At 42.4% G+C, this 26085-nt stretch overlaps 1 protein-coding gene across 1 annotated transcript in view; it reads left to right on the forward strand.

The window, feature by feature from the left end:
- The window catches only part of GOLPH3 (golgi phosphoprotein 3), a 32434-nt gene extending 27817 nt beyond the window's left edge, over window positions 1-4617 (forward strand). The window contains exon 4 of the mRNA XM_049795312.1: window positions 2660-4617. Within this exon, the coding sequence (XP_049651269.1) occupies window positions 2660-3084 (425 nt within the window). The 3' untranslated portion in view covers window positions 3085-4617. The remainder of the gene's footprint in view (window positions 1-2659) is intronic.
- The last annotated feature ends 21468 nt before the right edge of the window (window positions 4618-26085 follow it).

Below are 26085 nucleotides of genomic sequence, written 5' to 3' on the forward strand. Positions count from 1 at the left end.
TTCATCTTTACAGTTGCAGTTACCATTTTTCATATACCTGGCCACCAGTTCTGTTCTCAGGTTGCATAAATTAAACTGAAATTAACAATGACTGTCTTTTAACATGTAGTGCGTTTATTCTTTTGCGGTTTGGGGGGGGGGGGGGGGGGGGGGTTGGGTTCTTCTTAGTAGCCAGAAGTCATCACCAGGGTTTGTGTGTTTTTACAAAACACATAAAATGCATCTTCCTTGGAGTAGGTCAGAGCTGTACTTAGCTGCACAAACAGTGCCAAAAAACCCCCACTGTTTTGTCAACAACATGACTCTGGAAGGTAGGGGGTAGTGAGACTTGACATTGTCTGTCTAAATCTGTTACTTTTAACAATTGATAAGTGTTTCAAAAATGAGTGAAATTTCTCTGCCTTCTTGTTTTCGTTATGTTCTTCCCATTCATTCTATACCACCCTAAACTGCCTTCCTTGCACATCACTTCGTACTCCTGCCCTTGCCACCTCTCCCCTTTTGCTCCTTGACTGTCAGGCAGAGGGGGTAGACAGGAGAACAAAGCAGTCCTTGTCACCAGGGGGCATGGCTGCTGCGTGGTCTTGCAGTACAGCTCCTTCACTTCTACAGCCTGCAAAAACAATTCCTTTTTCTTGTCCCAAATACATAATTTGTGCTGACCTTTCACCTTCTTTCCCAGTGCAGAGCACATCAAGTTAGTACTGATTCAAAAAAGGTCAACTAATGAATGAACAATGTTGTCGGTTTTCTTTAAGCTAAGCTAAGGTTTTCCTGATGAGCTTTGGCTCTGGGAAAATAGTTATCGTCAGTGCTGTGGCCAAGACTTGGATCAATCATTTTTATCTACATGTGGTTGTTAATTACTAGTTTTTAGATGGCATTAGGGTTCTTTGCATTTCCCATGGTTTAGAGGACTGCCCTTTGAAGAAAAATATTTTGGTGTTTTGTTCGGGTTGGGTTTTTTTTATAAACTCTTTTAGAATTTTGCTTTAGGGCCTGATCCTGGAAAAGTGCTACTCTATCCATAATTATCAGTGATGTGAAGAATGCTGCATGAAGTTACAGTACATATGAGTTCAAAGCCATCATGGAAATATTTATATGGATGTGTTGGGTGATGTTGTTTACCAGGGTGATGTTGTTTATAAGATAGCCTCTAAGGGAAGTAAGTGTAGGGAATACAGAAGTTTGGATCAAAATGTCAGGTCTTCGTGTAGATGTAACGTCTGTGTTTGGACAAGCAAGTGTCTGTGTAATTGAGGAGATTGGTCACAAGGTGTCACCACAGTACTGATTTTTGTTACTGTATAGCCACATCCACCTAACAAATGTAGAAAAATCTAGGAAATAGCCTTTGCTGTGTGTAACTCTGTAAGAAAACTACCTTTTGTGTGTGTGTGATAGTTTCATTCATGCTTAAGCTGGGGAATCACATTCAATGAGGTGTGGGACCTACAGGGACTCAGGTAGTTCAGGCCTAGGTGGGTTCTCTGCCTTTCACTATGCAGTTGGTGTCACCTCATTTGTTTACTTAACTTGGCTGTTACTTGGATACAGTGTATGTCACTCTCCATCACAGTAGGAGAAACCTTAAAGTCATCTGAGGTTTTTATTATTATTATTATTATTATTATTATTATTATTATTATTCTTGTATGTTAACCAATGAATTCTTAAGAAGCTTTCTGATACAGAAACAAATAGATACAGTAAGTCTCATATCATTTCTAGAACCCCCCCATCTATATAAGAAATACTTCTTGCCTCTTAAAATGCATAGACTCTTTTATATCAGGAGGGGATTTTAATACTTATAATAAATACTTAGGTAGGCTGCACCTGAAATTTTTAGCTTGTTCAGCAAACTCTTAAGCAAAGGTGGGTTTCTCAGTGTTTAACAATTTTAGCTTTATCAGTAGCTGTTGATGCTGATTTTCTGCTTTTTAAATTCCCTCCTCTATGCACACACAGTTATGCACTCTGAAGGGCCCAGTTCTCTTACCTTAACGAAAAGCATCAGAAATAATCTTTATAGAAACATTAAAGGCCCTGCCCAACAAGTGCTCATGTGTACACACATCCCTGTGCTCACACAGTGCATGGTCATTGTTTCACCTGGTGGGGGCAGGAAGGGAGAGAAGAATGAAAACCTGAAGAAAGAGAAATGCACAGGGTAGGTGTGTATTAGCTTGTCCCTGTGGCAGAAAGGCAGGCAATGACACTTCTTCCAGTCTCCGAAATGGTAAAAGGCTGGAAGCAGACAAATGCACAAGGTTGAAGGAGATGCTTATTTTTATTATTAAAAGTAAACTCTTTATTCATGACTGGTTTGGGTTTTGTTTGGTTGTTTTTTCTTGAGTACAAGAGTGCTTATTTGTCATATCCTTAGTCAAGACATGGCTTAGCTAGCATTTCATCCAAACTTTAAACATACACTGAAGTTCCTCCAAGGAGGCTTTCAGGGTCTCTGTCTCTATGCCTGTATCTGGGTAGGTCAGAGATCAGAGAAATGCTGACATTAGCACAGTATCTTAGTGTAATAGTCAGCTATATGAATTTGACAGCTCATTCTGCACCACAGGGAGTGGGGAAATCACTCTAATGGTACAACTTAAACTTTGCCTGACTGTTGGGTTTTTTGCATGCTTTTTTTCAGGTGAAACATGGAACCCACTGAAGTTGCACTACCAACTGCGAAATGTCCGTGAACGGTTAGCTAAAAATCTAGTGGAAAAAGGTGTACTGACAACAGAGAAACAGAACTTCCTGCTTTTTGACATGACTACACACCCTCTCACCAACAACAATATCAAACAGCGCCTCATCAAGAAGGTTCAGGAAGCAGTTCTTGACAAATGGGTGAATGACCCTCACCGCATGGACAAGCGCTTGCTGGCACTCGTTTATTTAGCCCATGCTTCAGATGTTCTGGAGAACGCTTTTGCCCCCCTTTTGGATGAGCAGTATGATTTAGCCACAAAGAGAGTGCGGCAGCTTCTGGATTTAGACCCTGAGGTTGAATGTATGAAAGCCAACACGAATGAGGTTCTGTGGGCTGTTGTAGCAGCTTTCACAAAATAACTGCATTCAGACTGAAGTGTTCTCTATTCTTTCATGTGAACCAGTTGTTTCTCTTCTATTGACTATTCATGTTTTCTGTAATTTGTACCTTCTCACATGATGAATCGGCTCTTGTTTAATGGGAATTATAAGTGGTGTATTCCCTCCTTCTCTGTGTATCTGTATACAGGATTCTGCTGGTACAAGAGACCTTCCTGTTTAAAAGCAACAGAAAAAGGTTTTATTGCCATATTGGCATTCCATTTCCTATTCAGTTTGAGTTATCTGAAATACTTTTTTTAATCTATTTTTCATTTTATTGTTATTGAAGTGGTTTAACATGGGAAGCACCTCAAGGAGGAAATGTGCATGCAGTTGGATCACTAGTCTCAGCTGACACAGATGTGTGCATGCATCAATACTTCTGCATTACAATTCATAACAGATTAAAAAGGGCCTTTTAAAATCACCAAAGCTCCATGTTGAAGTGTCTGTCAGGACATTTTATACACAGATGTTTCAATTATATCTAACAAAATTACTTTAAAAGCAGAAATGCCATTAAGCAGCTTTGCCTATAGTTCCTGTAAAATGTCCCACAAATTTTACTTCTCATGCTAGTCTTTTGTGTACTTACATTTTCATTAGAACAATAGGTGAGTCATAAGGCTAGTATAGAAAGGTCCAATTGTTTCATAAACCAGTTTTGGGATGGGATACATTCCATTATATTGTATATATAGTTCAAATTGTATATTAACAACTGCCCCATCTTAGTATTTTGCAAGATCTACTTAGTTGTACACCTGGTGCCCCTTATTTGCTGTCAGCCATTGCCATTTGATGGGAGGAAAGGCCTCCTGTAAAGAGCATGTATGTGAAAGCTGTTTGTTTCCAGTGTCTACACAGTTTGCCATCCAGCTGTTCTCAGTCTATGCATTGCCTTTGATAATTAGTGTACGGAAAGAGACCATTTTCTATCATTGTACTCCCCACCCCCTGCTTATGGAAGAGGCTCATGACCAGTACAATTCTTGAGTGCAGTATTTAATTTTGTACACAAATTAATGTTTGTTTCTTAAACCTCATAATCTTATTTTACACTTTAGTAACAAGTCAGTCCTAGCAGGTGTTGCATGTAAACAGTTAGCAAGTAATGACTGTAGTTCAGATTTCTGTAATGGGACGCTCTGCTATATTTTAATTTTTTATATACAATTATGCTGATTAGCACACTATTGTAAAAAAAAAAAAAAAAATATAAAACCTTGGCTTTTATAAAATTTATTGCCTCTTTGCCACTGCTTGTTATCCCCCATTGGTTTTACAGTGTAAATATTATGCATTGAAAAAATTAAGCATTGATTTATATTTTTTTTTCCTTATAACAATGCAGATTTATAGTGGGGCTTACAGGTGTTTAGAAACTTTTTTGGTTAACATTCAGAGCAAGAATACTAGATGGTGTATAACTGTAGAGTTGAAATTTAAGGGATCCCTTAATCTGTATACTAGCTTTTTACCTACAGTAAATAAACTATGATCTTGAAAGTGCCTGAAACAGAGCAAGTATGTCATTTTTATTTTTTGTTGCTTAATTAGAAAGGTTTTATTGCTTAACAGAAAGCTTTAGTTAATATCCTTCTTATTAGAAAGGGAGAGTTTATATTAAGTAGATCAAACTGACCTAATCAGTGGTGTCAGTCAGATCTGCAGGATTCATGGCTGAGACAGACTGAGTTAGCTTGTGAGTGCACAGCTGTGCCTGCCGTGAGTAGACCTCTTCTATCTTGAGCACAACTACAGCCTCATCTGTGACTGGACTTCCAATTTTGCACTTCATTTTCAATCGTTTAGATGTGTAAGTAGTTGACTTTAAAATACAACTTAAATTCATCATACCTATATAACCTTTTTTTAATAAAGGTTTTAAAATATGGTCCTTAACATTTAAAGGCACACTGTTCTTTCAGTTCTTAAATGCTGTTTCTTTAGAAAAATGAGATTAAAAGTATATTGTAAGATATTTCAAACTCTGGTTTACAACTAAAAAGATAAACTGTTCTCTCAGTTCTAAGATGCTGTGTTCAAAACTTTGAGGAGCTTGGGCATGAACTTTGGACATTTTCTTTTAAACATTTCAAAACGTGATTGCTTTAAGTGGAGGAAAAATGAAAGTTGCTGTGTTGCTTTTACATTTGACAGCTTATAGAATACTTTATGTACTTGGTAGTATATGGTAACTCACTGCTTTCATTGTCTCTCTCTCCTGTGATCTGTTTTCTCATTTTCTGTTGCTCTTTGAGAGGAGAGAAAAGTAATTAGGTGGAAAGCTCAGAAAAATAGTGGAGTATTCAGGAGTGAGTTAAGTGCGCAAAACTTTCAAAATGGCTTTGAAAATCTAAAGCTACTCGAAACATGCTGCAGACTGAAAGTATCTTTCATAGTCCCTTTTCTGTCCTCTCATCTTCACTCCGAGTATTTTCCATTTTCCTGCTGGTTTCATATCAGTCTGTGGAGGATATTTGGGTTTTGTCACCCTTACAGCCAACATAGTTTAAAAGAAATCATCCTTTAATCCCCCCCAGAAAGAGGATTTGTTTGTTGGGGGTTTTTTCCCCACATAAAATATGGCTGCCTAAACTATTTATCAACTTTATTTTGCTTAAAGATATAACCTCTGTCTGCGATGGGGAGTTTGTACTGGGTGTATCAAAGAACTTTGATGTAAGTAATGAAGGTTTTGTGAAGAGCGACAGTGTCTTTTGCTAGACCACCTGGTATAAGCCTGGATGTACAGGAGAAATAGATGAGCGTTTGGAGTCTTGGGTCTTATGTTGTACATTTATAAACCCAAAGCCTCGTGAGTGCTACCAGACCTTATGTCTAACAAGGAAGGTAAGTTTGGTAGGTTAACAGGAACTGATATAGCTAACATCCTTGCCTGTGTTGCTATTTCAGTTTCTAATAAAATGGTTAATATAGGAGACTGCTTTGTTCTGCTGAGATTCAGGTACGCTTCTTCCTATTAGCTGCTCCTGCAGCTCACAGAGACCTGGTTTTAAGGCAGTTTTGTCTGCTCAGAGTCCTCAGTTCTCAATGGCTGCTTAAAGTGAAGACTGCTGTCCATAGCCTGAACTCAAACGTGTGCGTGAAGTAAGAACATACATTATTCAGGGACACATTCTTTTAAAACAAACTTTAAAGTTAATGTCAAAACCATGATTTTGAAAGTTAAATCCCCAAGCAGTATATATATGTAGTTTTACAGTCCTTGAGATTTACATGCTCCTCTCCTGTGTTTCTAGAGATGATGTTACAGGGCTCCTATATGGGATGCTAGTGAAACCTGTGTGCCATACATGATGCTTGTAAGGCAAAAGTTGCATAATTTGGCTATAAAAGGCTGGTGACTGAGTGCTCACGTGTTCATGCCCATTTCTCCTACAAAGTGAAGATATGTATTAATTAATGTGTTCTCTGTGAACTGGACTGAATCTGTACCGAACCAAAATAAAGCACCCTTTCAAGCTATGAGCTGCAAATGGTTACTGCGTATCATATGCATGCAATACCTAAAGGAAATTTTTTTTTTTCCATTTGCTAAGTAATTTCCAGTTTTTCCTGAGGCCCTGGTCTTCACCAGTTTGGGAAACAGAACTTTAAGATTTCCATCAGAGCCTCAGTTCTGCCTCAGCTGGGCTTCAGGCATTTCAGGTAGTCAAAGCCTGTTATACCCTAGTTTCCCCTATTGTCCATCTATCTTTCTATATAGAGGCATACCAGCTTCAGAGAAATACAAATTTCTTGAAAAAGTAACTAATTTATTCTGGGTTAATGCTTAATGTATACAACTATTACTCAGGAAGTGAGATGCTGTCAAGTGCTTTGTAAGCATCAAATACAAACTATGATTTGAGTGTGTGTAGGAGGTGGCCTTGGGCAGGAGAGGAGGGTTTATGGATGGGGAAGAAGCATGGCTGAAGCTGCTCCCCATGTTAATATCTGAATAAGATCTGGAGTTTCTTCTGATTGGGTCTTGTTTACTCATGCCTACAAAGCAGCATCACGAAACCTGTGAAAAGCTGTTGGAAAGAAATGCCTTCTGACTCAGGAGGAGAAAGAGCTTCTGTAGAAAGAGTGAGAAGAAAAGCTGGTTCCTAAGAGCAGAAAAGAATAGGGAAAGAGCTGCTGATCATTAGTAGCCTTTGGCTCTGCCCCCCACCCCCTCTTTCTGTACTTCCAAACAATTTGCTGTTTTGGCTTTTTTCTCTCTTTGGCCCCCGGTCTTCTCTGTTTCTTCTCTTTTCCCTGTTGCTTCTTGACTTCCTCCTTAATGCTCATGAATGAGTTGCACTGATTTCCAACCTTAGATGTTTCTTTTTATTACTAACCTTTTTTTGCTCTCAGTTTTACTGTCAACTCAAGCTTAACTCTCCATTACCCTGTCTCGGAGTCACTTTCCCCTCTGCTTTGATTCCCTGCCGATGCCTCAAGGAACCTCCCATTCTTCAACAAATAGGTTTGTCGATACTAGCTGCCTTGGCTGAATGGAAGCAGCTGGCTGCCTGCTACAGCTTATAACATGGTTTGTTAAAGTGAACAATACCTGATGCTAATGCACCTTGAAACTGTTCTTTGCCTACTTCAAAAGCAAGCTGTTGTCCACGCAGCAGGGAGGACTTGCAGTTGAGGATTGTGATTTTACCAGTTCTCCAATATAAGTAGATCTTGTTCCTGAGCCAGTGCTTTAAGGACTTGCTATCTCTTACTCAAGATTTTCCTACAGTGACAGCATTATATAAAAGAGTAATTTTCCTCTTTGGGCTCTCTGCTTGTTAAAAAGGAGTTGAGTTTGTGTTGCAGCTCAAAAACACATCTTCGCTATGTGGCCATTTATTTTTATGGAACTTGTAGGCACATAAATTATTTGGAAGGTTTCTTCTATTTGATTTGATTAAAAAGGATAACTGGGAGAATAAAGAGGCGCAGGTGTACTTACAATGTGATCACATAAGCTGTTTTCCTGGCAAAATAGACTAAAATTTTAGTTCTTCATTTTTGCTTTCCTGACTCCCAATACATCATTCAGTTCCTTCCCATGTAGTGCATCTGATGTCTGCTCAGAAAGGAACTGACATCATCTAATGCACTAGTCCTTCAGGATTTATCATCTGTTGCCCCTTCCTTTTGTACATTTGTTCAAATCTTGGTTTGTTTCTTCCTTTGCGCTAGGAGTGATCTTGAAGGTAGGTGTTAGGAGAAGACTCTGGTGGTTGTAAAGCAAAATGACAGGCAGTTCATAAGCTTTCTTCGCCACTGCCAGGGCATCTTTATAGGTCCTTCTTTGTTTTCTGTCAGTTCATATGAAACCAAATCATGTCTCAACCAGCTTTTAAAATCCTGCTCTGACTCCTTAAGCTCCTGAGGACCTCAGTCAGTTCTGAAAATAAGATTTAGCTAAGTCTTGTATAAGTTTTGCAATGCTAAACAGAACAACGCCTACACACCATTAGAAATCTTGGACCTTGTATTCAGAGGACTTGCAGAAGGAATTCAGCAAAACCAGATCATTTTTCCAAGCAGCAATCTTGCAATAACCCACCTCAGCTGTGACAGTAAGCAGAGCCCTTGACGGAGAAATCACGACAGTGCCTGAACAAAAATTGGTCCAAGGAAACTTCCTTCCCTGGAAAGGTCTGAGATTCCTGAGGCCATTAATCTAATGCAATGTTCTTAATGACATTTTGAAAAGATCTTGTGTGGACACATGCTTCATTAGTGTTTTCCCCCCTGGTGAAATTGGAGTTGGCCATGGGCCAGAGGCTAGGAAGATCTGCTGCCTCTCAGGTGATGTGGGAGCTGCTCTCCATCCAGGCAGGCCCTGAACCATCACAGCCATGATAGACCTCAGCACCTTCCCTTGGTGGTTGCTCTCCCGGTGGTCCCACCCCAGGTGTGCCAAGGAGATCTTTGAGGTCGAAGAGTTTTCCTGAGCACGGCAGGGGAGACTGAAGAGCTGTGCATGGAGGGCTCTGGCTTGTGCCCACCAGTCAATATGCTGCAGATGTGTCTGGGGCTGCCTGTGCCTGCGTGGGAGAGGAACAGCCGGCTGTTCACAAAGGTTTCGGTCATCCAGGAAAACACCATGTCATGCGGGTGAGCTGTTGTACTTGAAACAAGGGAGTGCGTGTGACCTTCCTTAAACTGGAATATGTACAAATAAAACAGGCCTGAAATAAAACACAATTATAAACACATTTGGAATAACAACTGAGGTCTGTTTTTTGGATACGTTGCAAACAGGAAATGGAGCTAAATTCACTGCATTAATAAACGCCTTGCTGCAAATATGTTGCCTGATGTTAGGCCCTAGCTATTGAGAGCTTCCTTCTGAGATCCAGCTGAAGGTTTACATGTATTTTAATATACCTAAATCTGAGACGCTCAGCCAAAGACACAGAGAATCCCTTCTGCATGAGCAGCACTGACATGCAGGGAAATTTGTACACAGCATTTATAGACATTTAAGCTAACTTACATTTTCCTTTAAGAGGAAGCAGAGTTGTGTTTTGATCTTACTAAAGTATCCTCTTTTTTTTTTTTTTTTTTTTTTTTTTTTTATCTTCTGTCAAGAATGGACAGGACCTGCTGCCAAGATCACGTATGGCTGACAGTGAGCGCAAGGGTTAAGGATTTGTGAGCCATGAACAGCAGAAATGTCTGGCACATTTTCATTTACTCTGCACAGGGATGGAGAGAAGCGACTATTACTGCAGCCTTAATTGAAGTGTATCTTCAGAAGGTAATTGCTTAGAAGATAACTAGAGGTACGAGCAGGTTGGTGACTATCCTGCTGTTAGTACGTCTTGCAGGTTATGTTCATCAGTGGCACAGAAAGGAGTTCAGAAAACTGAGAGTTCACCCTGTAGGGTTACAGTAATGAAGGGGTTCAAGTCTGCTTGGTCCTCAGCTCTTTGGTTGTACAGTCAAATGAGTCCCAGCTCTCCCACGTCGGTGTCTCTGAGCTGCTCTGGGCTTTGCAGATTTGCCGCTTGCCGGTTTCAGATGTGCAGCCAACTGTCAAGGCTGCCCTGGAAGCTCCTCTCCTCCCAGGCTTGTCTCCTCTCCAAAGGCTAGGAGCCCCATGCCCATTAGGCTTCCCACAGTCTGCACTGGAGATCCAGAGGGTTTGCAGGAGAGCTGCACGTATGCTGTTTCCAGATGAGGCAGCCCATAGTGAACACCGTGGGTCCATCAGCTGAGTGAGGGAGACAACCAAGTGGCATGAAATATGGGAAAACACTGATGTATTCTTCTTTGCCTGCACCAGAGCTCAGTGTGTGCCCCAACAGCTTGGAATGGAGGGGGATGTCTAGCGGCAGGGACTGCTCAGAGACACTGGATGTACACAGATCCATAGGGTTGGTGGGATTCACCCCAAGGGGCTGAGAGCGATAGCGAGCTTCAGCTAGGAAAAATCATGGTGCCTTGAGGGAGTCCTTGGAACTGGGCCAGTGTTACGCCTGTTTTTGTGATGGAGAATGTGGTACAGTCAGCCTTGTCTCAAGTCCCAGGCAAGTGCAGGAAGCACAACCTTTTAGTCCACTTCCAAACATGTAAGAGGGCAGGAAGGTACTGGGGAATGGTCAAAGATTTATGAAGTGCAAATTGGACCTGACCAACAAAACTGCCTTCTATGATGAAATACCTGGCTATGGGGACAGTGGGGGAGCAGTCGATAAAAGACTACTTGGCTTCAGGAAGGCTTTCAACACTGTCTCTACAGCACTCTTGGAAAGAAGCTGTGGAATTAGAGGCTGCAAGACTGGACTGTTAGGTGAGGTGAAAATTGGCTGGACCACTGGGCTCCAGTAGTAGACTGGGGCAAATATTGTTCAGTAGCATCATCAGCCACCTGCATGAAAAGACAAGGTACATCCTCACTGTGGATGATAATAAGTTAGGGGACTGTGGTTGACATGCCAAATGGAAGTAGCTTCAATTCAGAGGGACACAGAGAAGTTTGACATGGGGGCAAGAGACACTTGAGAAAGTTCAGCAAGGAGAAGTGCAGAGTCCTGTGCCTGCGATAGGAAAAAACCCAATATACTGGTGCATGCTGGGAGCCAAGTGGAAGTGGCACTGCTGGAAAGGACAAGGACCATGTTGAATATGAGCCACCAGGACACTCTCATCACAATACGAAGAAGGTGGGCAGCAGTTTGAGGGAAGCTGTTAGCCCCCTCTTCTCCACACTGAAGATCTCATCCACATCAGCAATACCATGCCCAGCGTCAGGTCCCCTAGTTCAAAAAGGATGTTGAGGAAGTAGGGTCCAGCAAAGGGCTATCAGGATGGTCATGGGCCTAGGTGACATGGCCTACAAGAAGAGGTAGAGGGAGCTAAGATTGTTTAGTCCAGGGAGGAGAAGGCCTAGGGCTCCACAAATACTTGTGGGGGGAGTTACAAAAATAACAGGGACCAACTGATCTCGGTAGCAGCAGATAATATACCAGTGGATGATGGCATCAAACTGCACCTTCGGGGTTTCAGACTGGACTTCAGGAAAATTTCTTCACTAGGAGGGTGGTGCAGCCCTGGGACAGACTAGCCAGAGGCATTGTGGTTATCTCCATCCTTGGAGGTCTTATACACTTGTCTAGACAAAGCCACAGCTGACCAGATCCAGTGTTGGCGAAAACCCCGCTCCAAGTGGGAGGTTGAGCTGGAAGACCTCCAAAGGTCCTTTTCAGCTAATATTTCTGGAATCCTGTGATCAGCTTCATTGCTTTGACTGTGGTTGCTAAATTGGATACTCTAATGAGCTTCCTGCTCAACAGGCTGGTCAAGTAGCAGAGGGGGAGACTGGGAAAGAGAGGGTGGTCTGCTCTTGTTTTATTTGAGCAGAAGAAAAGCAGTCCTTACAATATTATTCAGCTTTGTCCTCAGTGCCCCAAAATTTTACGCATGCTAGAAACATTATTCAGTTCTTTCATGGGACTGGATTTAGATCAGATTTTTAATGTTTAATTTGACTAATAGACTGGATATATTGCCAGCCAAACTGCCAGAATCAACAGATCTTTTGCAAGATGATGTTGACATCAGGCAGATAATGCACCAAGGCAGTCTCATCCAGGCAGCAAACCCCAAGCAAGGCACCAGACCTGCCTGGAACATGGCATGGAGGATGTGGGGAGGGGGAGAAGCTCTACACCTCCATCCACTGCTGTCAGAATAGCATGGGCCAAGAAGTTTTTTGAGCTTTTGCAAAGTCATGCAAGTCCGGTCCGTAGGTGTTATTTATAAAGTTGTTTCACTACTTCAAACATTAATGAAAAGTTCCTTATTGTGGATACTTCTGTTAAACAAAAGGAGGTGAGAAACTATTTTGCAAAAGTATGAATTTCTGGGATATTTCCAGCAAATACATACAATTGTCATTTTCTTCAAAGACAGGTTTACATATCTGCACCGGTGAAATACTTGCCTTTCCTAATTAATACCCATCCATATTTATGAATGGATATCAAGGAACTTAGTGGTGCAGCATGAACTTGTATCGCTGCAGGGATTTCTCCTGCTGCACCAGCCTGCACAGTAAGAGGCTCTCTCATTTACACCATGGTGTTCAGCATAGGTTCTTGTCCTCTCTTATTTTTCAATTCAACCTCATTTAAGTCCAACAAACAAATTGCCACTTCCATCCAACATCCCTCAGGAAGAGAAAAAGACTAATGTCACTCCAGAATGAACAGCCAGAGCACCCACTGAAAACTGCCTTTTGTTATCCCACCATAAGGAGAAACATCAGCCAGTACCATTTATAGAAAATCAACAAAAAAAAGCAAACTCAGCTGCAATCCCAGTTTGTTAAAGAGTTGGATTCATATAATAAATTGTGGTAATTGTTTTTTAATTTAATTAAGTGTGCGCATAGCTATGTAATTAAAGAGCATGCAGGCATTCTAGATTTCTTTAGAAACTACCCACCACTTTCAGTCCTGCTATCTGTCTGCTTTGAGTCACAGGGGATGTGAAGCAACCTTTCTGAGGAGCATTAAACTCTTTGGAAAAAGAAAGGGGAAGTGTTAAAACAGGTGTCCCATGTTAACGTGAAGAATGATTTACATCTACTACTAGAAACTGGGTCTCTGGGCACGTGGTGGGATGCACCAGAGACAGGATTGTGCAGAAAGGAAGGGATGGAGCTGTGAGCTGAACCCAGTGAAAGCACAGACTGACCCCAGTGCCCAGGGAAAGCAGTGGCTCTGCAAGCGCTTGTTGCTTTTGGAATTCGGTTTGTTCTTTTACTGCCTTGGTTTATGTGAATGGGAGGTCTCTTATAATCTACTAGCTTTTATCACAGAACAGACTGTGTGTGTATTTCAGTAAGCAGCTAAGATTTAAGTTGCTGAGTTCTCTAATGCATGAGCTGAACAACTTAAGTTTTTACTTAAAATACACCTTACTTTGGTGCCTCTCACTTCTAGGACTGAAGGGACAATTCTTGGTCTCCTGCTTGTGTTTTCTCCAAATAAGTGACTTTGCTTTCTTGTTAGCTCTCCTTCATGCCCTGTTACATTGTACAGTTCTTAAAAAAGAAAAAATATGCAAAAATGTGTAGTATACCATGCAAGTCAAATACTCCAAGTTGTGGAGAGTTATTGGGATATTTCTACATAGCTACACCTTCACTTGCCTTGCTCTGAAATGCCTAAGTTTCTCCTTGAAGCTGCAAGAGCTTTGTGAGATGGTTCTTAATGAAGGTGACTTTGAAGGTGAGGAAAGACCGCTAGTAAATCTAGTCCAGTCTCCTGACCAAAAGCTCTATCTGTTTCCCACTGTGCATCACAGGTTTTGGCTAAATCAGATTTTCTGGTAAGACATCCTGCCTTGATGTGAGGATAACAAGAGACTGGGAGCCTTATGCTTCTTTTTCATGCTTCACTAGCTTTATTTGAATAAGGTTAACCTAGTGCTGATACTGTGAAGTGTGCTACATTTCTAAGGCTGATATCCTGACTGTAACTTCCAGGTATTATATTGTGATATTTTCCCTCTGAGGATGCGTTTACATCGTAATTAAGTCACCTCACAACATCTTCAAAGATGAACTGAACTGCTTAAACTCCTTAAGAGTGTATCAGTACAGAAGAGCACACAGGTTCTCCTGGCACAATTATACCAGTAAAATAAAGTGTCGGGCACCAACAGAGCTCCTCACAAGGGCACTGTTTTTTGGGGGTAGAAGTAGGTTTTCTTTTCCTTTCCTTTTTAACTCCTCCCAAAGGGATCTTGGAAGGTGTCCCCAGTGCCCTCTTCTGCCCAGGATTTGGAAGTGGGTGAGGAGCCCCTTTGCAGCAGCTTCACCCCGACTGCCACATGTAAATCGGGAGATGCCACGGGTCCATAACCCTCTTGGATGTGGGACACAAAGTTTCACAGACTAAAAGAAGCTCACAACAGTCTCCGGTGCTTCTTATGCTTCCTTCTTATCTGCAACCCCAGCAGCCCCAGCCCTGCTGAGACCCCACTTGGCCCTCATAGCCCATGCAACTCATGAATTGAACTGATACAACATTTTTACAATCACTCATACAGAATAGCTGTTTCCAATTTAAAACTCTAGGATAGAGTTGCCTCAGAGGTTTGGGGTTTTTTTGGTAAGTTAAGAGCAACCTGAATATAAAGGCATGAAAGTTCATTGCAGCCTGTTTCAGCCTGTAAGTGGGTCACAAGACACCGAAGCGCTGAGTGAAATAACACCCACACAAATCAAATAAAAGAGTAGCTAACCTGTATTTAAAAAGAATAATCTTTCTGGATGCCTTAGTCATAGATGTCTTAGCCATGAAAAATTCAAGACACCAAGCACTTAGTGGAGAAACGGCTGCAGTGGATGCCTCCAAACCTAGGCACAATATTATCAGACTGACATTAGTAGTTAAATCACCTCCCCTCGATGCTCTAGGGACCTGGAATGCATACAATTTCCATTGGAAATAATGAAATTCATGAGTGTGAACCTTGGAAGTGGTGTCCATTGAGGGCTGTAGGGTAGAAAATCTTACCATAATAGCTCATACAGAAGTTGGCCTTAAAAAAACAACAACAAACAAAACCCAACCAACCAACCAAACAAAACCCCCAAAAGCCCAAGCAAACCCTTAAAAAAACCCCAAACTTGAAGAACTGGGGAGGAGGTAAACTGCGTGAAACCCTGCATGGTGGTCAGATGATGCTGCTGAGAGACAGATGCTGCTGCAGAGAGCACTGCTAAGCTGAGTGAGTTGTAATCTAAATAGCTTGAGAACCTGCTCAGAGGTTTTATCTTTGCTGCTGGTAATTACAGCACAGCCCCAACCAGCACCGCAGTTTGTCTGTCATTACTGTGGGCCTACAGGGTTCCTACAGGAAGTTTTACATATTCTGGTGACTGGGAATGACTGCTAAGAGGCTGCAGGCAGACAGACAGCCGTGGTTGTGCAAGGCTGAGCGGTGTGGAAGGATGGGGATTTGTCTCTGGAGCGTGTCTGCTTGCAGGAGTAAGGCACGAATGAGGAGGCTGGCTGGGAAGGAAGAGATGGGAGGTGGCAAGCCTCATCCTAAATGCCTGGAGGGGTTAGCTAATATGCTAACAGCCCCTTCAGCCTTCTTGCTGGGGATGACAGCTAGTAAACCCTTGGCATGCCTGGCCCAGCCTTGCATCCTTTGCTTATGCTGCCCTTCTTATGGGTGTGCCCTGCAGATGCCTGTGGTCTCCCCATTGGTATTTTCCCCAGCCACACTGCCCGGAGCGAGGGGGACCAGCTGCCTCCAGCTGTTATGTTGCAGTACAGCTGTTGGTTTGGGACTTCCCTATGTTACCGCTCTTAGTTTTGACCAACAGAGATGGGATTGTGCTGCAGTAGTCGTTCTGGGCTCTGTCTGCCGTATCAGCCTCTGGAGTGAGCTCTTGCTTGAGCAGAGTTGGGCTTTCTCGTAGCAGACCTGCTGAGCCCTTGTTTACCAGTGTAGCAGTGGGATGAAGGATAACAGCAGTGGGAAGTGAATCAGAGTGGTGAGTTGCTCAGTTTTAACTTACCTCTGCTTGTCAGCTGGAAAATGGAGATAAATGGAGATAATGTTGTCACTCCTCTGCTCTGGGCTTGCCCTGTCGTTGTCCTGTGGTTTCCTCGTGAAAGAGAAGAGCAAAGGATATTTCTCCTGTGCAAATGTATTGTACCTGGGCACATCTATGGGCTTCTGGGTGTTTGGTGGAAAGGAATGCTATCCTCCCATCAGCACTACCTCTGATTATTTTACATTTCTTTTTTTTTTTTAAATTAACAGTAAAAACCAGAATGGAATAATTTCACAGTGAAAATGCTAACAACTCACACATAAGACAAAAAGGGTGTGAGGTTATTTGCACCTATTGTAATGTTCTGCATGCAATGTCCTGGCAACAGAACTGGACCTTCCCCAGAGAGATGGTTTTCCACCATCCTTTGAGCTGGAGCTTCAATGTGCCCTGATGCAGCAGCTCATGAGTAAACAGAGGATGAGGATCCCCCACCTGCACTATCTAATCCAAATCCCCACACACTGATGGTATAAATGACCAGGGTACAGACTGGCTGAAGAGAAGGATGCTTTTTACCCAAAATTTGGGACATCAAAAGGAAAACCAACAACACATTATAGAAATGTTTTCTGTATTTGTCAAAATAGCCGCATGTTTGGCATCAGCTTACAGTCAATGCTTTCATGGTCCCATAATGCATGAAGGATGGGTGACTGTGGAAGTGCAATTAGTGGGGCTTTTCTCATCAAGCTGTGGTTCAGCTCTGGTTTTGGATGCTGATGAGAGCACAAAATACATTTATCGCCTATAAATACAAACCCTGAAATCTGTAGGAAGCCCACTTTACCAGCTGAAAACCGACTTTAGGAAGAAAACTAAAACTCTTGACCTTGAAATAGCTTCCAAATTCTAAAAGCAGCACATCTAGCTAGCTAGCTGCCTTAGTTACAGACATTAATCACAGCTGTATTTTACACAGCATGTAAAATTTAAGTAATAGAATCACTGTCTCCATCACCATATTTGCAGCTAAAAGCTGATAAATAGAAGCACTGACCTCAGCTGGTCGATTTAACCCGATGAGTCATGGTCTTGGGGCCACATATGCTTCCTCTGCTAATATTCTTGTTCCTATTTATTTTTTAAAGTGTGCTGGCATGCTGTGTACCACAGAATAGCTTCTCTAATGGGCAATTCCAGAAATAGAAATATCCCATTGGTTCCCTCTCCTTTGTCAGAGTTTCACAGTCACCACTTATTCTATACAGAGCTGCAGCACCTCAAAGAGATGAGGGCAGGAGTGCTGCTGGGAGAGACGGAGGACGGACTGAGTTAGGCTGTCGAGCAGTGAATTCTTCTTGAAGTTCTCTGTCTGAGAAGAATCCACGTATTTTCTTGATTTTTGCATTACAGGCAGCTAAGCTGTACAGAAAGGCGCAGCAATGCGGGCTGCTCCACTTCAGCTGCTCTGGGTAGCTACGTACATGCCACAGCAGAGGGATCTGCCCACAGCAATAGCTTTGGTATTGTTCTCATTGAGATTTTCTCTGCAAAAGGCTAGCTTTTTCATCACAGCTGAACTAGAGAGAGAACTGAATCACAGTCAGTATGGCGTTTCAGCTGGGGTGGTGGTCCACAGCAGACCGCTTGCCTTGGACTGGGGTCGCCCAGGGCTGGGTGCTGTGCAAAAATACGGAGCAGAAGAGCCCTCTTACTCTGCCAGCCAGATGTTGTCTGAAACTAGCTTACAAACTTTGCAAGTTAATATTTACATGTCTAATATTTAAATGAATGCCAGCTGACCTCATCACCATATCTGTGTTGATCTAAGCTGGTGAATCATGGCCTTGGGACCATGTGTGCTTTCTCCATCACCGTTCAGATGGGTACAGGCAGGAGTGACTGTATAGGGAAAGGATGAGACGAGGCTGGGCAGAGATGGGTGCTCAGCACTCCTGGCCACACACTTGCCCCTCAGCAGATGGGATACCAGTGTAAGAAGGGATGTGAAGGAGGACTATGGCGCTTTGCAGACCTCTCTGTGTTAAGGAACATAAAGGGGAGAAATATCAAAGTGACTTATGGAAGGTGTCAGAAGTGGGTCTACTAGTATGTAACCTGGCACCATCAGAAATAGCATTTGCTCCATGACCTTCCACCAACCCTGTAATTACAACCTCAAAAATACTGCAATCAACATTGTTACCAAATGGTGTATCTGTATCCAGACATGGACCACGCTCCAGTGGCCTCCATGCAGACAGGAACCTGTCTGGTTTGCAAGAGAAAGACTTTGCAGAGCCCAGGCTGTCCCACAAGACCCCAAAGGCCATGGCTTCCACCAGCCAGTAGATGCTCCCATGCAGATCTGGCCCTTTGAAATAACGACCTGATGGGGACTGTTTCTCTGCTGGCCTCCAACTGAGAAGCCAAGCCAGAGGCAGGTGGCTCCCATTCCTCTCCTGGGTCCCCAGCTCACAAAGTGGGTAGGTGGAATGTAGCCTGGGAGCGTACATCACCGCATTGCCTTTTCCTCTCCTGCAGGCAGACGCGTGGTGCTGCAGCTCCCTAAAGGAGTGAAGCCAAGAGAGAAGCACCATGCTGGTAGCGAGCAGTGGGTTTGCACCTGGGTGCCCCTGCAGCCCTTTGGCCCTGGGCACCTGTTCAGATTGCAAATTGGCAATGAAGTATTAAAAAAAAAAAAAAAAAAAAAAAAGAAGAAATGGCAAAAGCCTTTGACAGCCTGCATAACAGCCCCTTGTATTACACAAGCATCACTTAGACCCCTTCGATATTAATGGTGTTTATGGCACTCGGACTTCTTTGCTCCAAGCAAATTAACTCGAAATCAGGCTAGGCCTTCCATTAAACCTGACAGATTCACGATAAGGAGAAGGCTCGTTCATTTACCCCTCTGGGAAAGAAATAGGTATATAAACAGGTGTTGTGCTGACTCACTTCCACGTGTTGATTTCACCAGGATGGAGAGTGTAATGGGCTGCTAATTCTGGCCCTTAGCTGGATCCTCCTCTCTTCCAGCATATCTCCATTCCTCGCCTCCCCTGCTCAGCTCCCTGGATGGTAATTCTCTGCCTTCTGACTCTTTAATGTCACTGAAATGGGATTTATATGGGGGATATTTAGCAGAATTGCATTAGTATTTGACATTTCAGCTCTTGGAAGTTTTCGATTATGTTATTTGCAAGGACATTTTTTATTGCTGTAAATTGCAATTCTTCAAGAGCAGTGTAGCAGTTTAATTTTCTAGGTCTGTCTCTTTGTCTCTCCGTCTCCATCAGGATTTCTGGTGATTTATTTGATTCACTGGTCCTTTGGATTTCTTATGCTTGTTACAACACACCTGTGTCTCAATGACACAGAAATATCTTCATTTGAAGTAAAAGCTCTGGCTTGCAGTGCTTTGGATTTGGTACAAAAATAGAACTGTGTAGAAAACTTTTTTTATTAGCTTTTTCAGAATTCTAGACCCCAGGTAGTTCAAGACAAATAACAGCATGTTTTACTTAAAAAAGGAAACCAGATATTGGCTGCTTGAAATGGCCACTGAAGGAAGATCTGGGAGCACTTATGAGAGACTTTTGCTGCTTCACAAGACTTCATCACATGCTCTGAGGACTACACAAATTCAAGTGTGCAGCTTTTTCCATTAGCCAGTTTGTATTTTGTTAGCCTTGGATGCCCCCCCCCCCCCCCCGCCCCTTAATGAGTAAGTAGGAGAAATACAAAAGGAAATATTACAGTGCAAAAGCCTAAGTGAAGAGGCTGCTGTGGTTGTGCAATTGGAGTGTGATAAAGAAATAAACTTCAGCAGTTAGTGGTAGGTTTGGGTTTTTTTCCAAAAACTGTTCTGATGAAAAATTTCCAACTGTAACAAATATAATTTGGGGAGAAATCTGGGCAATTCTAGGAACAGAAAAAAAGGATGCTGCATGTACTATAGTGGTAAAAACTGTCAGATTAAGCTAAGAAGTCTCTCCTGAATCTCTGTATGCAGTATTACAGAGACCTTCATGATCCACAAAGACATTCTGGCAGTGCACTTCATTTCTGCTTTGCCCTCATTTAACAAGACTATTTTGCCTATCTTTAGTACTTTACATCTGAGATTCCAAATGTCTTAGAAAGGACCTGCAATAGGGACCCTGGCTAGATAAAGACGTATTTTTTGTCCTTATTTGACATGGAAGAATATGAAGTCATTGAGTTATGCAGAATTCAAAAAACTGTTGAGTGAGATCTGCCTTTTGAAATAGCACATCCCTTTCAGAGCTGCTTGAATTTCCAGAGAAATTGCTGCCGTTATGAGCAAAAGGATTAAAATACCTCTTCCTTTCTTTTTTTTCCAAGTTTAGAAATACAGTTACTGGCAGGTAGTGCTCAGCGCTCATTCAAACAGTACTGAAACATGAGGAATTTCTGTCCATGTGTCCAGGCACACACAGATGCACATGCATACACAGAAACAACTCTAGGCAGAGTTTTAACGTAATTTTCAAATCAAAGCATACTTCAAGGCAGATGCCAGACCAGATTCAAGCTAAATTTATAGGCTGAGCTCATCAGATGAATGGTACTATCTGACTGCAAAAGATTATAATGATTAACATGTGTGACAAGTATTTTATTGAACAACAAGTAGGCTGTTTAAGGGCTTTGCCCATGGCATGTGCTTCCCGCTTCCACGAGGAGAGGACATCAGACTGGTGGTTTGCATTTATGAGATCAGGCTGAACCCCTTAGTTCTGGTGGACCATGAATGTGGCCACGTTGGGGAAAGCAGGAGCACTGCCAGTGCCTGGGAACAGGCTAGTGCTGGCAGCTGGCAAGCTGTAGGGCAGTGCTTCTCCAAAACATGGCTAATCTCTTAAAACACTTCTCTTTGCACAGCCCTTGATTAATGTAATAGTGATTAGGCACTGACTCTGCTATTTGTACATTAAAGATGTGGACATTTCCCTGGCGACAGATTGCTTTGGCAATGTTTAAGCAGGACTTGGTATCTATTGCACAGATATTTTATAACTACTTGGTGCCAGTTCCGTGCAAGAAAGGGTTTCATCAGTGCTTTTCTTATCGTCCTGTCCAGACGGCACACACTCAACAACTACTGTAAATACAACATTCTGGTGTCTCCAACAGGTATGTGCAGATAGGGATTTTTGTGCAAAGGTGATGTTCAAATTGAGGAAGGTGCTTTGAAACAGTAAATGTCTCTGTGTGTGCCCACATATTTAACAATGAAATCTCATAAATTCTAAACTGCACAGGAGCACTTCTGTAGACAAAAGGAGGAATTGATCACCTAATAATAGAAATCAAAGAAATTCAAACCTTATTACTTCAAAGAAAAACAAACACAGCGTCAGAGCAGGCTTGATAAACACTGCACAATATAAATAGAAGGGTGACTAATTTGCTAAAGAAATTAGTAACAAATCTTATCTTGATGAGAAGTTCTAAGCTGATCTTTAGAGACTGAATTTTTTAACCTTGGACTTCTTCTATCTAGTTCTTTGGTCTCTGCAAATATTGTATCTACAGTCAAGTTCGTCCAATGGATGAATTTGACCTCTGATATCTTATACCACTGAAATCAAAACGAGTGTTGATCTTGGAATTATATGGAATAGAGTCTTTAGAGAACTGTGTTATGGATATAGCAAAATAATCTTAGGCTTTTATGCTCAGGAGCTTGGAAAATGAATGTTTCCATGAAGATTTGTAGCTGAGTGTTTGAATCTGAGACATTTTGACCATTACTGTTGACTTAGTTTGGTCTGTTATAGTATTTACATAGAATACATATCTTAGACTTTTGCAGCAAGTGAGTATTTTAATGGGTAGTATCCACAAACAATTTATAGTAAATGTATCTAAGTGTATATTTTCTCACTTCAAAGTTCAGATCTTGTTGATAGAGGCATTTTTGCTCCCCGCCTTCACCCCACAGTATGTTGGAGGCAGTTATACTTCTATGTTTCATGCTTATTTAAACTAAATACTTCTTAAGGGTTGCTCACTTTTGTGCTCTGGGGGGACCCATTGCATCTGGGGAACTTTGCATCCTAGTAAGGCTTGCAGTTAGTCTGTGAAAATTCAGGAGGAAAGACATAAATGGAGAGAAATCCCTGCTGATGGATTCACAGCTATTAGCTTTTATTTTCTCCCTTGCTGTAAAGACACAGTAGGATTTCAAAAGGCAGTAAAAAAATATTGGATCAGAGTAATTTTTGTTATTGTTGTTGTTGTTCCCATTTGTAGCTGGTGATCCAAATTAAAGCTGGAACAAAGTGAAGTGTCATTATTACAGATGACACAAGGCTGTGCAGACCCAAATTGTGACTGTGGCTCTGAGCCTGGCGTGACTGTTCACTTTCTGTGCACGGCTCCATCTGACTTCTAAGATTTCTCTTATTCAGCCCTTTTAGCTTCATATTTACTGCAGCATGTTACAGAGGAGACATATGTAATGTGTTCCCTCTCTTGGGCTTTGCTTATGCAAAAAAAAAAATATCACTGCCACTGCTGCTGCAGTGGAAGCTGTATGGATACCCTCTTTCAGAGTAAGACACCATCCTGGAAAAATTGCTCTGCTTTTGAAGTAATTATTTCCAAATAAAATTGGAACAGTGTGCCCACCTGAGGACCACGATAACTCTAGGTTATTAATGTAATCACGCTGGTTAATTTTTCCATGTAGACAAGGAAATCAACAGAATAGTTCATTTTAGTCTCCTTGTGAATGGAAATTATAATAGCACAGCCAGTGGTGACTTGTCCTTTGTCTATTTTATACCAGCTATATACATGGGAGGGTGTGTGTGTCTGTGTAAAGCGCAGAGATAAGAAGAGAGAGGAGCAATATTAAAGATGAAGGGTCCCAGTTTTGTTCCATAAACACAGGAAAACACAAGTCTTGCTAGTGGAGCTCACAATGTGTCAGGAGTCACGCTGCATTTTTTAAATCACAGCCTGAATTTTGGAAGCTGCTAGGGGAAAGTGGTAATTCAGGTTAATCAGCCCCAGATACTTACTGCCCCACTTTTTGCTGTCAGTGGTGGCAGCATTACGTACACCCCATCTGGTTATGAAGACGCTGTGCTTTTTTGTTCGCACTTTCTTCTCTACCTACTGCCAGACAGTCTGTCCCCAAGCCACTAGACCTGAGCAGCATCAAGTCAGCTACAGAATAACTTCAGAATAGTGTGAACCCCCACATCTGGGGACTTCAGGGTGAGCTGAAGGCAGGTGATGCTCAGCTTGCCTGGATTGCTGGATGTTGTCCACCCATCCCCAGAGTGCAGCAGAAGACGGATGCTGTCAGGATGGCACGGGTCAGGGCAGAAAATCCTGCTTGCACTCAGAAAATGTGACAAAATTACAGATTGTTGAAGCTGGCACTGGGATAAAATGTTGTTAGGGTGACTAAAATCTGCTGTGTTGCAACTCTGAAAGTACTCCAGGTTTCTGAAAATGTGCTACTGAAGTTCAGTCCTGCTGATACAGCCACATGAGGTTATATGATCTGAGAAGCATTTGAATCCCGAAAGCTGAATATTACTCCATCGGCTTAATCTGATCTTCCTCTCTGTGTTCTGGTTTCTCCCTTTTTCCTTGGGCTCCAGCTCCTCTTCCAGGTTCCTCTGGGGTCCAGATAACTGTTTCACTTTCAGCACCCTTCCCTTATCTAAAGCAAACTAAAATGAGATTTGGGGCACTCTTTGGGAGGTGAAGTGTGGAAAACACTAAGGTTTATACTTAATCTCATCTCAGTTGGTGTCCTAGAAAAACACAGAATGCTACTGATGTTATCAAGGTCTGACCAAGTTGCAAAACACAAGTATTGCAATTCCTATATATCAATGTTAGGAGATCTATACTCATGAAACCACATTTAATTAGGATTTTGATGTTCATGTTACAGAAGAGGTGCATAACCTTCAGGAAGAGCAGTAGAAAAATAGTATTTCTCTGATGTGTAAGAGTAGAATGTAAAATATTGCTGGCAGCCTCCAGAATTACTGATCCCAGTTGTAGATAAAGTTGACCTTTCCATAGAGATCTGCAGAATAAACCCAGCACATATAGCGCAGTATCTTTTCCACCTTTTGGCCTGAAATCAGAAGATATAAGCAGCAATTGATTTACATTACAAAATTGAATGCCAACAGCTGCCTATGAAAGTACTTAGCAAAAGACATTGTTTATGAGCATCAGCTTTACTTCCGTGCTATAATCCTGCCAGAAGCCAAACACTCTGCAGCAGGGGCACCAAACCTTCAGTCCTTTATAACATTATCTTACAACTGATGCAGAAAATGGGGGAAATGCGTATGACCGACTTTAGAGAGATTTAAGTGATACTGTTATGTGGGGAGATATGAAAGATAAAGCAAAGCCCATTTTCATGCCACTTCTACATTGGTGTAACACCTGAAGTAAACAGAATTGCTCTGATTTGAATGAGAATTGGTTCAAGCATAGTCTGCTCCCTTTTCTTAGTGATGAGCCGTACAAATAGGCTGGACTTGTGGACATTTAAAAATGAGGATAACGGATAATTGGAAGTTAGTGAATGTCTATTTCAGTGATTCTGATCCATATGCTGCTGCTGCTGAAGTTAATCGTCACATTCGCATGGCTATCGGCTGTTATTTCCTGCCCGGATGGACCACAGGGGACAGCCATGCTCTGAAATAAGGGCTCAGCATTCTGGGCTGCTATGCCGAGGTGCTGTGGGGCCTCTGGGGGTTTTTCATGTCCTAGCAGGAGATAATCACATTTTTGAACTTGGGAGTCCAAGGGAATAATTCTCAGAGTTTCTCCTGCTTTGCCCCATCATCCGTCTTGCTGTTGTGAGCCAGCACCGTTTCCAGTGAGCTCCCTGGCAGCACAGAGGAATCATTTGCAAGCACGGCTGTTCTCATGCGGATAAGTAATGAACAGAGCATTGTTCAAAGGCAGGTCCCTAGAAACAGAGTGGAAAAGTCATGGATGGAGACTGAATTAGTCTAATATTACAGTGCTTTGGAGGCACCTTGATCCTCTGTGACCTGGCACTGGCAGGGGCACGGGGCACCGTTAGCCACATGGTGTCTGGAGCGGTGGCGGCGGAACTTCATACAGCCCCAAATCTGTTTTCATTCAAATTTCACTGACTTGTGTGCTGGATTAACCCTGGCCCTACAGGAAACCCCCTAACGGGCTCGCACTCCAGCATCAAGACGCCAGGGAAAAACACGGTGGGACGTGATCCTCCTGAGCGCTGCTTGGTTATCTGCGACCTGGCGTGGTGACAGCGTGTTTGCTGACAGCGCTGGTGGAAAACCTGTCACGCTGCTTGTCGGGAGCTGCTCTCCCGCCAGTCCCAGCAGTTATTACTTGCTCCGTGTGCCTGGGATTTCCTCACTGAAACAAGGTCACTGTCAGGAATCACACACCTATCTTTTGTGCTTCATCCCAGAGTTCAGCAGTGTGGAAGGGGTTGGGGTTTTGGGTTTTTTTTTTTTTTCATTGCAAGCTATGGCCTGGCTGACACCAGTGAAAACCTCCCTGCTCTGCTCTGAGGGTGGTGAAGAGTGCGCTCTGCAATACTATTTTGTTTGCATGGAAGCATTCTCCATTCGCAGAACAATTCAGCTCAACTAACAGCATCCTTCGCGTGTTGAAGAGTCCTAAGGCACTGCCTGGTACCTCGTGCCAAGCCTGTCACTGCAACAAGTGCCTCTAGACAACCCTCTGCTTTAAACACTGGGTTTGATTTAGTTATCAGCCTGGACGTTGCCATCGTGTGCAATCATCTTCAAAGGAGTGATAGGCAGAGCATCTGGGCCAAATTGTAACGTGATTACCTGACAGAGTCTTTAATAAAGACAATACTTCAGAGACACTTTGGTCGATCTGAATTTTTTTTTTTTTTTTTTTTTTTT

The sequence above is a fragment of the Accipiter gentilis genome, chromosome Z, assembly GCF_929443795.1.
Source record: "Accipiter gentilis chromosome Z, bAccGen1.1, whole genome shotgun sequence".
NCBI classification, from domain to species: domain Eukaryota; kingdom Metazoa; phylum Chordata; class Aves; order Accipitriformes; family Accipitridae; genus Astur; species Astur gentilis.